This window comes from Lissotriton vulgaris, chromosome 7, assembly GCF_964263255.1.
Source record: "Lissotriton vulgaris chromosome 7, aLisVul1.2, whole genome shotgun sequence".
NCBI lineage: Eukaryota > Metazoa > Chordata > Amphibia > Caudata > Salamandridae > Lissotriton > Lissotriton vulgaris.
Genome location: NC_141695.1, coordinates 1,513,734,144 through 1,513,748,649, shown reverse-complemented (window position 1 = coordinate 1,513,748,649; position 14,506 = coordinate 1,513,734,144). Strand labels below are relative to the sequence as shown.

Genomic DNA, 14,506 nt, shown 5'->3' with positions numbered 1-14,506 from the left:
TCTCCGTTGAGAGTTAAGACTTTTGTTCACTGTAACGAGACTGTTCGCGCAAAGAAAGAGGAGGCCAGATTAGTGTCTCTATACTTTATATGCTTATTGCCATTGTGATTGGTTGCTGTAAGAGAGGCGTGGTTCAAAGCCTCATGGGAAATGCTGTTTTTTTACATTTGTAGTTTCACTTTCATTGGCTGCTGTTTGTGCAGTAAAGAAATGAGAAAGCATAATCCTCGCCTCCGTGTCCTTAATAGAATCTAAAATTCTTGTCGCGATAGCTAGAAAATTTTGTATTCCCCGCTGTACCCTCCCTCTCTCTCACTCATCCCCCTCTATCCCAGATTATACACCAAACCTTGTGTGACTTCCGCACTAGTGGGCCTTCACTTTGGCACTTAAATACAACTTGTTTATTTGATCGGCTGTTGCTCTCGCTTCATTTCAGAGACCTGTCCACATCTTAGTTGAAGTTGATAAACAACTCTTATTTCAATTGGACGTTTTCTATATGCCACTAATGTGTAATGTCAGTCTGTTTTCTTTGTCTACGATGTACGATTATAGTCCATCCTCTATGTCCATAGTAACCTGCTCCTTTAAAGTCTCTTCTAGTATGCGCGCGCAGCCTATGTAAACAGCTTCGTTCCGGACCGATTTGCAGCGGAGAAGTCATGTCTCTGCGGCAGCTGTGGAGCACATGTCTGTACACACTGAACACGCTGCTGCAGCAGAAGAAATACCAAGCGGCACTTGCTGTGATCAAGGGGTTCCGCAACGGAGCAGTGTAAGAACGGAGGGAGTGGAGAGCGAAGGATTAAGCAAGTGTCTTTCCTTTTCCTGCTGCCTCAGCACTGAACTTTATACCCCTTGAAACAGTGCTGTGTTTCAGCACTGCTCTGTACCCCAGCGCTGCATTCAATATCGATTACAATTTGATCCTTTCAGTTTGTTCTGCGCCCTCCCAACTTCTTCGCCCAACACCACACACCCGCCTGAGCACAACTCCCTCGCCCACCACTACACACCCCGTCTGACACTGCAATGAATTCTGACTAGAATTGAGCACAGCATCCGGTTTTCAGCCCCAGAGATCCCACTTTAGTCTGCTTATGGTTCCAGGTGCTCACTGTCCCCAGTCACAGAAAATACTGCGTTTTGCGAATTTCTGCCCCATTGTTGCATTTTACCCGAGGTTGTGTCGCACTGTCGCCAATCCACTCCTGTCTAGCACACATCCCAGAGCTGCGTTTTTACGGACCTGCATCCATTGCGTTGCATCTCGGCTTTGCATATATTGCCAGCACTTGAGGTGACTGGGCGTCCCCGATTTTCTGGGGCGCTCCCTGTTTTCCTCCATCTGTTAACACATTTAGCTCTTGTTTTTAGAGAGGATTGACGGAAAACGGAGGGAGGTTGCTTTTTACGTGGTCAGTCAGGACGAGTTAGCAGCTCTTGTCAGAACACACTTTAATTAACACCTATAAGGCAGCGTTTGGAAGGTGTTTTTAATTTAATTTCTTAGAGCATTGTCTGTGTCTATGTTGGTGTGGACTGTCATTTTAGTGCCCCATGGCTGAAGTAATAGCGTAGTGCCTCTTGACGCTTTGAGTAATGTCCCGGTTTTTGGTTTTTAAAATCTGGTCACCCTACTTAGTCTACTAGAACGTCTAGGTATTCTGGCACTTGGCAGCAAGAGTCACTTTTTTAATCTGAGCACTTGAAAACGCCCCTTTAAAACATAACTAACTAAATTAAATAGTGCACAGTACAGCAGTTCTTTTAAACATGAGAATTGTGGGCATTATTACCAGCACAGACTTGGATTTAGAGGGAAGCCTAACGGCATCCTTTCCCCAATGTAGCCCTTGCCATTCCCCAAGGCCCCTTTACAAAAAGAAAACATTATTTTCTATTTCTTAGTGTTTTATGTGGGCCTATAGTCTTATTTATTTTTCTCACCCTAATTGTTTAAACTTTCAAGAATAACACCAAACCCTTGGGGTACATGAAGTCTAGGGATCAGTTAAAGTCAAAGGGGATGTGACTATTATAATACACATGTGAAACACAGGTGACCCATGGCTGCAAAGTTTTCATTTTGCACATGTGTGACATTTTGATGTTTTCAGGGTGCATATGTGAGACACTTCAATTTAAGTATGACACTTTGAGTGACCCTTTATTAGTGAGTAGATTAAAGAAGTTAAGTTGCTGTAATGATATACATATCAGAAATTACCCTATTTACCCATATTGTAAGCTGGTTTTAGATCATTCAGTCCTTTAAATCTATTTGCCCACTAGCTATGGCAAGTCAGATAGCCAGATTTGATCAGATCACACTATTTTTAGCACTCACTCCACTGTTCTTGCAAGTGAACTTAAGCAGAAAGGAACAGGTGCTCTGTTCATTCTGAAAGTGAATGAGCAATAAAGACGTCTTTAGACCTTATTTTTATCTCAACACATTTGCTGTCTGTTCAAAGACAGAGGTCAAATGTCAGATTTTCTTTTTACTAATTGTTTCTTATCTTATGCTGGAGGTCTTTGTCAAGTGAGTTGCCTGACAATCATTGTGAAAATAAAGGCTGTAAGATGTCAGTTTTTTCTAACACTTAAAATTTAAACAGCTTGTAAATGACTATTACAAGTATTTCAAAACGTATCAGCAGGGCTTGAAAAATCCTACACGTTTTACCAGACCTGCAGGTCTAGTAACCAATAATCTACTCGACCTAACTGTATTGCACTTCACCAGTGAACTGGTCTCAAAATGTGTGATCTTAGGCACATTTTTTGTCTTGTGGAGCCACCTTTTTCTTTCTTTCCAAATAAGGGTGCACCATCAAATATGCAAGTTCACTATTTCTGCTGTACAAAAAAACCCTTTTTATTTACTAGACAAAATCTTTTGCTCCATGTAAAACAAGAATCAAGCCCATATATAGGGTACACACAATTCCTGGCTTGTTTCTTAGTTCACTAATAGCATTGCCATCTGGGTAGGAGCAGTAATGATTCCCAGGTCATGTTTATAAACTCACTTTTAATAAATATATTACCAAAGCATGAAGTGGTATTGCATTGTCTTTTACAGATAGCATATTTTCCATTGAAATGGCCATAACATTTTCCCACTAACATGTAGTTTTCCTGATAATGGCACATAAACAATTTTTGGAAATTGGGTTTCAGCAAAAATATTTAAAATGTACACATCACCAAGTAAACGTGTTCTAATTAGTTTTGATCCTATAAAATATTTTTTTCACCACAGAATTACAAAAATGGGTTTTCATAACTAGTGAAATATATTTGAAATGTTTGAACTGTTCACCTAGCTAGTTCAGTGTTTGTTAGAAACCCTTTGCGTTCAATTTGGAATCGGCCATAAATGGGACCGTCGTAATATAGGTTTTCGGATGTATCAAGGTCCGTTCAGCATTACTTGGAATTTTCGTGGGCCGCGAGGAAACGTTCGCAGACCCGCAATTATATGCATTTCCGTGTCGCCAATTCTGGCGTAAAACTGCTTGTTTCTTCATGGTGAACTGTGTATTCTCCCTGCTTTAAAAGTTTCTTTTTCATCCAACTGGATATCCTCTTGATAGCAAATATCTTATTCACCAAAAGGATAATTATCTTTGAGCCTTGAAAAAGCCCTGCGGGCGAAACGCGCGTTGGCTGCTGCTGTGTCTTCGCTTATTTGGAAATAAAAATTAGATGACCTGATTTTGGAGTGTGGCTAAAGTATTCTTTGAAGCATTATTCTTGGGACTGTTTATCAAGGACTCACTGGAAACATATTACAAGGGAGTTGTTTCCATAATTTTCGCTACTGAGAAGTTCATACTGTTTTGCCATTGGATTATAGATATGGTGATCGAGTGTGCTCTGGTGCAGTGTGGTTAATTGGTAGAAACCCTGACATCTTACAGCCTTTCACTTAACATGCTTTGCACAGTTCAATAGTCACAGGGTTCACTTTACAAAATCTTTTCACTTAAGTCACAGAAAGAAAGATAAATGCAATAAGATAAGCTGACTTTTGACCTCTGTCTCTGAAAGCCAGCAAGTGTTTCAAGATAACAAGATTTAATGGCATTTTTATTGCCCTTTCACTTTGTGAGCAATAAAGATGCTTTTAAATCTTATCTTGTCACATTTGCTCTGCTTTTAGAGACATAGGTCAAAAGTCAGTTTGACTTACCTGAAGTTGGAGGATTTTCAACTTGCCAGAAAAGGCGAGTAGTCCTTAAAAATAGCTTGTCCTGAATAAATCTTGTTTGACAAGTGGATTTTTCGAGCCATGATCAGGAATTACGATAAAAAAAATTTTTGTAATTCAGAAGTCTGATGCAAACAAAGATTTATGTAGGAGCAAAAAACAAATCAGAACACTTTACTTGGTGATGTGCAAATGCCAAATATTTGTAGAAACTCATTCCAAACATTGTACACGCTATAGTTTTATCAGCGGGAAATGTGGCCATTTCAATGGAAAATCTGCTGATGGAAAATAAGTGTGCTACCACTTCATGCTTCTGGTATGTATTAAAAGTGACCGTTTTAAAACCTGATTTGAGAAACATTCCTGCCCCCGCCCTGATGACAAGGTGGTTAATGAACTAAGATGCAAGTCAGTGGTCATATGTATAGTGTATGTGGCTAGATTTGCAGTATATATGAGTTAAGTTTAGTATAATAAATCAAACATGTTTTTTGTACAGCAGATATGCTGATCTCATGTATTTTAAGGTGCTCCCATAAGTGTTAAAGAAGAAAATGGCTCAGTGAATTTAAATGTTTGCCCACGATCATATAATTTGAAACCAGTTTCTGGATCAAGAGCATTATAATCAGACCGATTATTTAAGTCACTAGACCTGCAGGTCTAGTAACATTTTATGATTTTTAGTAGCCTGTCACTGTAATTGTCTAGCATCTGCCATAGAAAATCTGCAACTCTACTAAAGTGCCTATACCAGGCCACTAACCAATCCATTTTTTAACACGTGCATGGCACATAGCGGCTACCATACCAACATTTGTGCTTTCTGCTGTGTTACTCCTGCACTAGTGAAAGACTTAAGACCAAAATAGTGAATATCAGTCACATCATTTGCAAAATAAACGTACACATCTGCAGTAAACGACTGACTGCTATAGTGGGCACTGGCATGTGCAGATGCACACTATTCCCCCATGGACTTTCAGCAGCTTGATGTCAGTGTTATGAGTACCTTAAGCTCCCCAGGCTTTCAAAGGTGATCCTTGGAGATATGGGGCATTATTTTGCTCGTGATGTAGGCAGGCCTAGTGCCTGATTTACAACTGAACCTAAAAAAAATACCCTGGAAGAAGCAACAAAACCAGAACCAATCCGCCCTTTGCACCCATCCACAACATAAGCTCCCTAGGGTGAAATAAATTCCATTCCTTCAGATTAAGCACCTCCAGAAGAAGCTGGAGGATTCATGACCACTGCACAGCTTCCAACCAGGTGCAAGATTGCTGGACTGCAAGACTAATTGGGCAGCAGTTTGACTTGACCAAGGTTGTAAGATAGGATTAGATGACTCTCTTGAAATGTATATTGACACAATTGTGTGTATGAAGCCCTTTCAATCCCTCCCTTGTTACAGACCAGGAAGGATCTGATAATATATTTCCCCCTTTTCTCTTCATTGTCCTTTAAACATCCCTCCCCCACTTGCGCTTTTCACCATCCTCCATTTACTTTCTCCCTTCCTCACTTATGCCATGTTTCCACTTACCCCAATCTTTTCACTCTAGTTTTTTGCTCATTTTCCCTCTTTTCTTCCTTTCGACATCAATGTGCTTGTCTCTATCTCGCCTCCCTTTCATCTTTCCAACCTTTTTCTGCTGTCCTTCTCTCAGCTTATCTTTTTGAAGCTATACTTTTCTTCCATTGCACCCCTCTCAATCTCTTTCCTCCTCATCTATTTCCTTTTTTCGATCGAGCCTGGGCAGTGTATGCACTGCTCTGCGAGGCATGCTATATCCAGGTAGGACTTGAAGCTCCGCCCACACTCTGCCCATATTTTTCATTGGCTTGTGCCGTTGTCCAATGTAAACTGTGTCTGTTCATTGGTCAGTAGGCTTTACAGTCCATCTTCAGTACCACCTTGTCTAATTTTGTAACCTCATATGGTGACACCCTGTTACGTGTGTTGTTGTTACTCGGTAGGCTTTAATTACAGTCTCCGAGCACTATTTTCTCAAATAGCTTTGTCCTGCCTGCAACGCTGTCTTCCAACGCTTTATAAAAAGTTTTATAGCATGGGCGTGAAAGCATTTACAATGCAATTGGTCTTGCATTTGCGAGAGTATGAGCTATTGGCATTGTAAATGACAATCTTTTATTTGTTTGTTTTAAAAATAACATAAATAAAAGGCATTGTCATTTACAATGCCAATAGCTCATACTCTCGTAAATGCTAGACCTATTGCATTGCAAATGCTTATTTTCTTCAAGTGAATCTTTATTCGGGTTTATATCTTCGTAATGTTGAGATAATCTCCATCACTTACGGATTACATGGAACATATTTTACATCTCTAATTGCTTAAACTGATCAATGTGACCCCTTACTTATTGAACTTTAACTTGGCCAACGGGGCTCTACGTATGAAAGTGCATGAAGCTGCGTAGGTTTGGGCCTATGGCCGGCGGGTCAGATTTTGGACGTTTTCTACGACGCTCGGGGGATCCTTTCGAGCTAATCTCTCAGTGGGGGGAAGGGGTGCTCCCCTGAAGAGAATGTGTGTTCTGGGATCTAATTTGTATGGCGGGCATCTGGTGTGCATCATCCAACAGACTTTCAACTGTATCCTTCCTCCACTTTTCTTTTTTTTCTTTGCTCTTTCTCCCTTCATTCTTCCAACTCACTCTGCCTTGTCTCTCCCCATCCATGGCCCTTTTGTTTCTCCCTCTGTGTTCGAATTTCAATCTACCCCTTTACTGTCTCCCTTTCCTTGGAATCTCTTATCCTCTTTCCTCTTTCCTTTGGTTGGCGCCTCCCTCTCTCCTCTATTCAGCTCCCCTATTGTCTTTCTTTTCCTCACCCCTCTCTCATCGCTCGCGCTTCATTTCTCTTTCTCGTCTCCCTTCTTTGTTGGCAGCTAACATCATATGACAAACATTTGGACAGAGCGTTACTCATTTGCTCTATGAATTTCAATCCATTTTACTTCATACATATTACTTGTTTGCACAAATATTTATTTGTAAAAAAATAACTATTGTGACTTAGAAAGAAGCGTTTGGTATCTTTTACTCTTATTAGTTTTGAAAAACTAAGTTCAGACCAAGAACATAGCTGGTTTAGGACCGGAATACATTTGGGAAAAAAGTCTGTTTATTTTGGTGTATTATTTTAGGGACTGTTAGTGTTAAAGTGACTACTGTTATAATCAAGCTAGACCCACGTTTTCTCATGCCGGTAATAAATGTACAAAGCGATACAAAAGGGGGAGATGGACGGAGCGTTTGATAAAATCAAACACTCACCCCCAGTCAACTGATCTGGGTTTAATCCATCACCATTCTTTAGCTCACTCAGCCACCCCAGTTCAGACATGGCCATATGCAAATCAGTCTTACCCTGTGCCTCATGGGAACAGTCCAACCCAAACTGCCAAGCCATGTCTTCCCTGGACCGGAAACAAGCATCCTGGGACCGGTTTCGGATTCATAATACTCATCAGCCAAGCTATTTTGAATCCAGTGGCCAAGTGAGCAAGGGACTCACGTCTGAGCATACCCTGCCAACTTAGGGCGAACAAAGCGATACAAAAGGGGGAGATGGACGGAGCGTTTGAGCAAATCAAACACTCACCCACAGTCATCTGATCTGGGTTTAATCCATCACCATTCTTTAGCTCACTCAGCCACCCCAGTTCAGACATGGCCATATGCACATCAGTCTAACCCTGTGCCTCATGGGAACAGTCCAGCCCCAGCTGCCAAGCCATGTCTTCCCTGGACCGGAAACAAGCATCCTGGGACCGGTTTCGGAGTCATAATCCTCATCAGCCAAGCTATCTTGAATCCAGTGGCCAAGTGAGCAAGGGACTCACGTCTGAGCATACCCTGCCAACTTAAGGCGAACAAAGCGATACAAAACGGGGAGATGGACGGAGCGTTTGAGCAAATCAAACACTCACCCACAGTCATCTGATCTGGGTTTAATCCATCACCATTCTTTAGCTCACTCAGCCACCCCAGTTCAGACATGGCCATATGCACATCAGTCTAACCCTGTGCCTCATGGGAACAGTCCAGCCCCAGCTGCCAAGCCATGTCTTCCCTGGACCGGAAACAAGCATCCTGGGACCGGTTTCGGAGTCATAATCCTCATCAGCCAAGCTATCTTGAATCCAGTGGCCAAGTGAGCAAGGGACTCACGTCTGAGCATACCCTGCCAACTTATGGCGAACAAAGCGATACAAAAGGGGGAGATGGACGGAGCGTTTGAGCAAATCAAACACTCACCCCCAGTCAACTGATCTGGGTTTAATCCATCACCAGATTTTGGAAAAGGGGGTGGTGATGGACAGAGTTTCTGAATGATGCAGAATACTCCTACCCAGTCAAGAGATCAGGGCTTGATCCATCACCGTTTTTTAGCTCACTGCACCATCCCAGCTCAGAACCTGGCTACATGCAAATTAGTCTGTTCCTGTCCCAGTGCATGATGGGAACAGGGCAAACCAAACTACCAAGCCATTTCTTATACTGGGAAGGAAACAAGCTTCCGGGGACCGGTTTCGGATTCATAATCCTCATCAGCCAAGCTATCTTGAATCCAGTGGCCAAGTGAGCAAGGGACTCGCGTCTGAGCATACCCTGCCAACTTAGGGCGAACAAAGCGATACAAAAGGGAGAGATAACAGTCTGTCCATCAACTGTGGTTTTTGCATTTGTCACCCCGAGTCGGATGGGTATGCTCAGACGTGAGTCGACTGCTCTCCACACCACTGGATTGAAGCAAGCAGGGCTGAAGACGGCTGGAATGCCAGAAACCGGTCCTCGGAAGCTTTTTTCCGGTCCAGGGAAGGCATGGCTTGGCAGTTCGGGCTGGACTGTTCCCATGAGGCACAGGGTCAGACTGATTTGCATATGGATGGCCATGTCTGAACTGGGGTGGTGTGAAGTGCAAAAAAACGATGGATTTAGGCCCAGATCTCTGTACTGGGGTGAATGTATGACATTGTTCTGCATTCTGTCCATCAACTGTAGTTTTTGGTAATAAATGTACAACAGCACTCTAAAAGCCTCCAGTGAAGCCACAGAGGGAGGACTTTTAAACGCGTGACTAATGGATTTCAGTGCGGCTATGCAGGGAGAAGCACTGAAAAGCTTTGGTTTAACCCTTGTGCGCCACTTGGCAGGGTTGATGACGCTATATGTCAAGCAGCCTTCTGCTCCCATTATACAGCGCGTGAGAGAGGACATATCGCAGAAACATCTGATTTTGCCATCTCAAGAAAAGTAAATGAAAAGCCATTCAAACAGAATATATACCTTAGTAGAGGTTTGTTTTATTGTGTTTCTGCAGGAATGCTAGTCATAAATGTGGTGCACAACATGCACTAAGTGCCACACTTTTTTGACATCTCTGAAGTGAAAAGATAGGTGGCAAGTTTCAACAACGATACTGGGACAGGGGCATCGAAAGTTCCCACGATACATAAGGCAGCACTGGAATCTCTCTGGGCAGCTACCACGGTTCCTCCTTCTCCTAGTCTCTTGAGTTGCTTGCAGAAGGGTTAGCCTGGAGGCCCCTGTAATCCGATATACCAGCAGGGTTACAGGAAAAATACCAGTCAACAAAAACAGACCAAAAACCTGCCCGGTAACACAATCATAGAATATATTGGATGATAAGTGTAAATGTGCAAAGCGTCACAAAAACAGCCAAAAGTTAAAAAAAAATTCCCCTAGGATAGTTTGCCATTTTTTTTTATTATTCATTCATTTTTTTGAGTAACGTAGTAGATTTTAATCATATTTTTTTTTAATGCAATTTATACACAGAGAAACCATTAATTTGCACACAGTTCTCAAAGAACCCCCGGAAGCACAATAACCCCTAAATGAAATCACTCAAACTACCATTCACTCAAATCATACAAGCCTGACCGACTTCACATAGCAACAATAGTTATTTGCCAAAGGACCAGAAAAAGACAATGAAGTGATGACAAATTATTCTGCGTAATCAAAAGTTGTCAGATGTCCAAATATCCTGGTCCTTAAAGCGCTGACACGCGTTTCGGTAGAGACCTCTCTCCGAGCTCAACCTTCTTCAGGCGAGCTAAATAAAACTAAGCCCCACAAAGGGTAATAGGTTTTTATCAAGGGTAGCCAGGGGATACAGCGATAAAATAATAGCACTTATAAAGCGCATGGTTACACCAACTGGTGTGTCCCCGTGCTAAGACAAAACTCTACAGGGAAAGAGGACAGAGTAAGGGACCTATACCTGGAACAGCTATGTTTTCAGTTTCTTCCGGAAGAGAGCCTCTGAAGATTTCGAGCGGAGGGAAAGAGGAAGGGCGTTCCAATTTTTGGCTGCCAAATTGCTGAATGAGCGCATACCCATTCTAGCTTTTTGTACTTTAGGGACCCTGACCAGATAGGTCCCAGTTGATCTGAGATGGCGTGTAGGATTATACAGATTGAGTAAGCCATGCAGATAACTCAGACCGTTGCCCTGTAAGCTACGGTGACTAGTGCATAGAGCTTAGAAAAGGACTCTTTTTGCAACTGGCAACCAGTCCAGGTCATCAAGAGACTTCCCTGTAGATGCTCTCCTAGGCATCTTCCGAACTAGGCGGGCTGCCACATTCTGGATACATTGTAGTCTGTGAAGGCATTTTTTAATTACTACTAAGTAAAGAGCGTTTCCATAGTCCAGTTGAGATGTTAACAAGGCATGGACCAGGGTTTTCCTAGCTGGGGTAGGAAGAACGTCCAGAGTTTTTCGTAGCATTCTCAGAATTCCGAAGCACTTCCCTGCCACCTTGCCGGTCTGTGCCTCAAGCGACAGATTGGAGTTCAGCCACATTCCTAGGTATCAACTTGTTTATTTGGCGTAGGAGTAGGGCCCAATATCTGTGGCAACCATGCCAATGACCAAATGGAGGGGGATTTCCCCACCATCAGAATCTGTTTTACTGCCATTCGTTTTATGGCATCCAGGAGGCCAAGTCCTTCAGGCACGAGGAGAACTTCATGGTTGCTCCGTCAGAGCTATGTGACAATGACCCCACCAATTGCGTGACGTCTGCATATGGCACAATGGTGATGCCCTGTCTTTGCCAGGGGTGCGACATACAGATAAAAAAAGAGTGGGGCTCAAAATGGAGCCCTGAGGGACCCCCTGTGGCAGAGCTATGCTTTTGGAAATATGTGGATGTTGTGCCACCTTAACACTGCTAAATAGTTCAGTCATAATCCACACAGTCGCAATCAAAAGCAGACACAGTATTTTTTTCAATTCATGAGCAAGGTAAAGACTCGCCATGCCAATGGTAACTAGTGAATCACCGGCTAATAGTCTCAAAATTAGGCCGAATCACCATAAAAAAAGAGGATGTCTTGCTAAGCTTCTTGATAAAGAGGCACACTCCTGTGTCTGTTCTCAGGGGCATACAACTCTGGCGTCCTTGCAAATCTGTAGATATGCGTCCTCACCAAAATCTTAAAGCACAGACACCACCCTTTGGGGCCCTGGTTGCAGTGCATTTAGTCGCCCAACAAATTCTCTCTTGATGTTACATGAGTAGATAAATAGATTATAGAGCTGTGCGTTCCCTATTGTCCTAAACTGATAACCTAGCAGGCTAGTGCCCTTGCTGCTGCGCCCCCGCTTCAGTCTGTGGCTTCGCAGGCTCAAATTTTGTATATCAGCCTTTTGTTTCCGACATGAGTGGGACTGCAAATGCTATAAAAAAACTTTCATGTCCTGCAATTCATTGGAATAACTTTGAGCTGCTAGGTGTCCATGATCTGGATAGAAAACTTTATTTGAACTTCAGGTCTGTGTGAGGTTTGGACCATGTTGAAAGGTGAAATGCATTACTCACTTTAATTTGCACTTGTAACTGTGCGTGTAGTGGTCTTTTTGTATTAGAAGTTCTCAAACACCCACATCCACAATTTTCACAACAGTGGCTCTAAAGGGCAACGAAAATAATAAAGAAAAGTCTATATTAACGAGAAAATAGGGATGGGGTACAGAGATGAAAAATTAAGGGTGTTTAGATAAGAGCATGAAGATAAAAAAGGATGAGGGAAAGGAAGATGAAAAAGAAGGATAAGGTAAAAGAATGTTAAGGAAAGGTGGCTAAAACGAGAGTAAAAGAGTGAACGGAAAAGACAAGAATAAATATGACTATTCGCATTAGTAGGGTGATGGTTGTCGTTATCGAGAACATGATGAAGATGGTGTGTGAAGTGGGTGAAAGTAGTCTGAGAAAGTAGGATGACGGAAAAGGATGGTCAAAGTGGGTGATGGAAGTATGGCGAGTGGTAGGATTGTCCGTAGAGGGAGCAACAGAGGTATGTAGTGGTAGAGGAGTAGGTAAGGGTGGAGGATCATGATAAAGAAAGATAGTAGGAAAGGAGGGTGAGGGCCAAATCATAAGTGGTGTGGATGGGCTATCGGAGTTTGAAGAGTCTAAAGGAGAGAGGTAGAACAGAAGAGCACAAAGAGTGATGGGCAGGGATCGTAATGGTGATTGGGACTAGGAGAGGCTACTGGGAGAGTGGGAAAAAGAAGAAAACACACCAGCCACAATTTAGGAGAGTCCAGTTTGGGCGCACTCACTTAGGCTGTATTTTTGTTGCCCTTAAATACATCCATCTCAAGGAACTGACCGCTAAATATTGGTTGAGAGACTAGCCAATGAATTAGAAGTCGAGTTGTCAATCTTTGAAGGTGTACTATTGGAAAACTGGGCAGCTAAGGGCATAAATAGGCCACATTTGGTATTTTGTTCATTCTGCTGGGGTTACACACTTTGATTACTCTTGCAACTGCCCTACTAGGGCTAAATATGCAATAGGAGGCACTGTCAACCAGTTTAGAAAGTTGTACAACTTCCTAATCACTCTTTAGAATGTGCATGCCACCAATGCCTTTTATATCTAGTGTGTGCTCATGAGTATACTGTATAATCCAAACCTTGGTGCTGCCGCTGTCCAAAATGTTTGGAGCCCGCTGTGTTAACAACAAGGACCCCCTGATATGGATCAATATCCTGGGACAGGGTAAATAATATATGCAAGGTAACACTCCCAGGCATACACATAAAGTAATGGCACAATAGACTAAGCAAACAAACTAGTTCAGTTTAGAAAATATACATTTTTAATTTGATTAAAAAAGAATAATAAAAATCAGTACATTGATCAAAATTGATAAAATGACATTATATTGATACATGTGTATTCACAAAAGGTTAAAAAGAGATTAGATGGTATCCTGTCGACGCGTTTCGACATAAAGACTATGCCTTCATCAGGACTTTTACCATCGAGTTTCTGTAAAAAAGATCGTAAAATATTTTACTTATTTAGTTTCCTCATCGTGAAACAATGTAACAGAACTAGTTTAGTGTTTGCCACAACATTCTATTGCCAATTAATTATCAGAAACATGATATACCGCTTTATATTTAGAAAACTTATGTCAGACACCTATGTATATTATAGTCAAAAACACTGATACAGATAAGAACATAATAATCTGTGTTTTGCATTTACAGGAAATAAAATACGATGCAATAAACTTCTTTATGTTACCAAAAAACAACATGAATTTCCTTCATCTTCTTTTTGTCAGTTGCATAAAAAACCTTTTTTATATATATTGCCATAGACAAAGAATACTTTCATGGTCATATTACCAGTTGTATTATTCGGTACAGAGGTTATTTCTTATTTTTCTTATTACATACTTTCATCATTAACCATAGATCATCATGACTTGAATTACAACATTAGCTTATAAGTTTAAAAGTTTAAAGTATTTCATCATGTTCTAACGTAAAACCTACAAGAGATTAATTGAGATAAGAAAAGTAGAAAAATAGAAAGAAAAAGGAGATAGTATTGAGATTACCCTTCTGATACTTTATAAATTTATTCGCTAATGACCGTTTTTTAGAAAGATTATAGTACCTCTATAGTCCACTTGAAAACGCGTGTTTAATTTTCAATTTCTCTGTTGATTATGTACTTATTCCAAAGAACAACGTGTGAATTTCTAAATCATCCAATATTTCATTTGCGAAAAACCCATATCTTATTTTTGACCATTTCATGAGGTAACCTAAAATATCTGAATTAAAATTTAGTAAGATGCCACTTATAAATAATAAGTTTGTTTTATCTAGAAATAAAATATAAAATAGGATTTACATGAAAAATATGAATCCTTGATTCATTTCCTAAATATAAACAGCAAAACATCGATAG

General features: G+C 41.3%; 1 protein-coding gene across 2 annotated transcripts in view; it reads left to right on the top strand.

Moving 5' to 3' along the window:
- Positions 1-564: 564 nt before the first annotated feature.
- Positions 565-14,506, top strand: part of PXMP4 (peroxisomal membrane protein 4) — a 105,758-nt gene continuing 91,816 nt past the window's right edge. For both annotated transcript variants that reach the window (XR_015297610.1, XM_086932383.1), the window contains exon 1: positions 565-778. Coding sequence is in view for 1 of the 2 variants with exons in the window: in XM_086932383.1 (XP_086788509.1) it covers positions 666-778 (113 nt within the window). In the remaining variant the exon portion in view is untranslated. The remainder of the gene's footprint in view (positions 779-14,506) is intronic.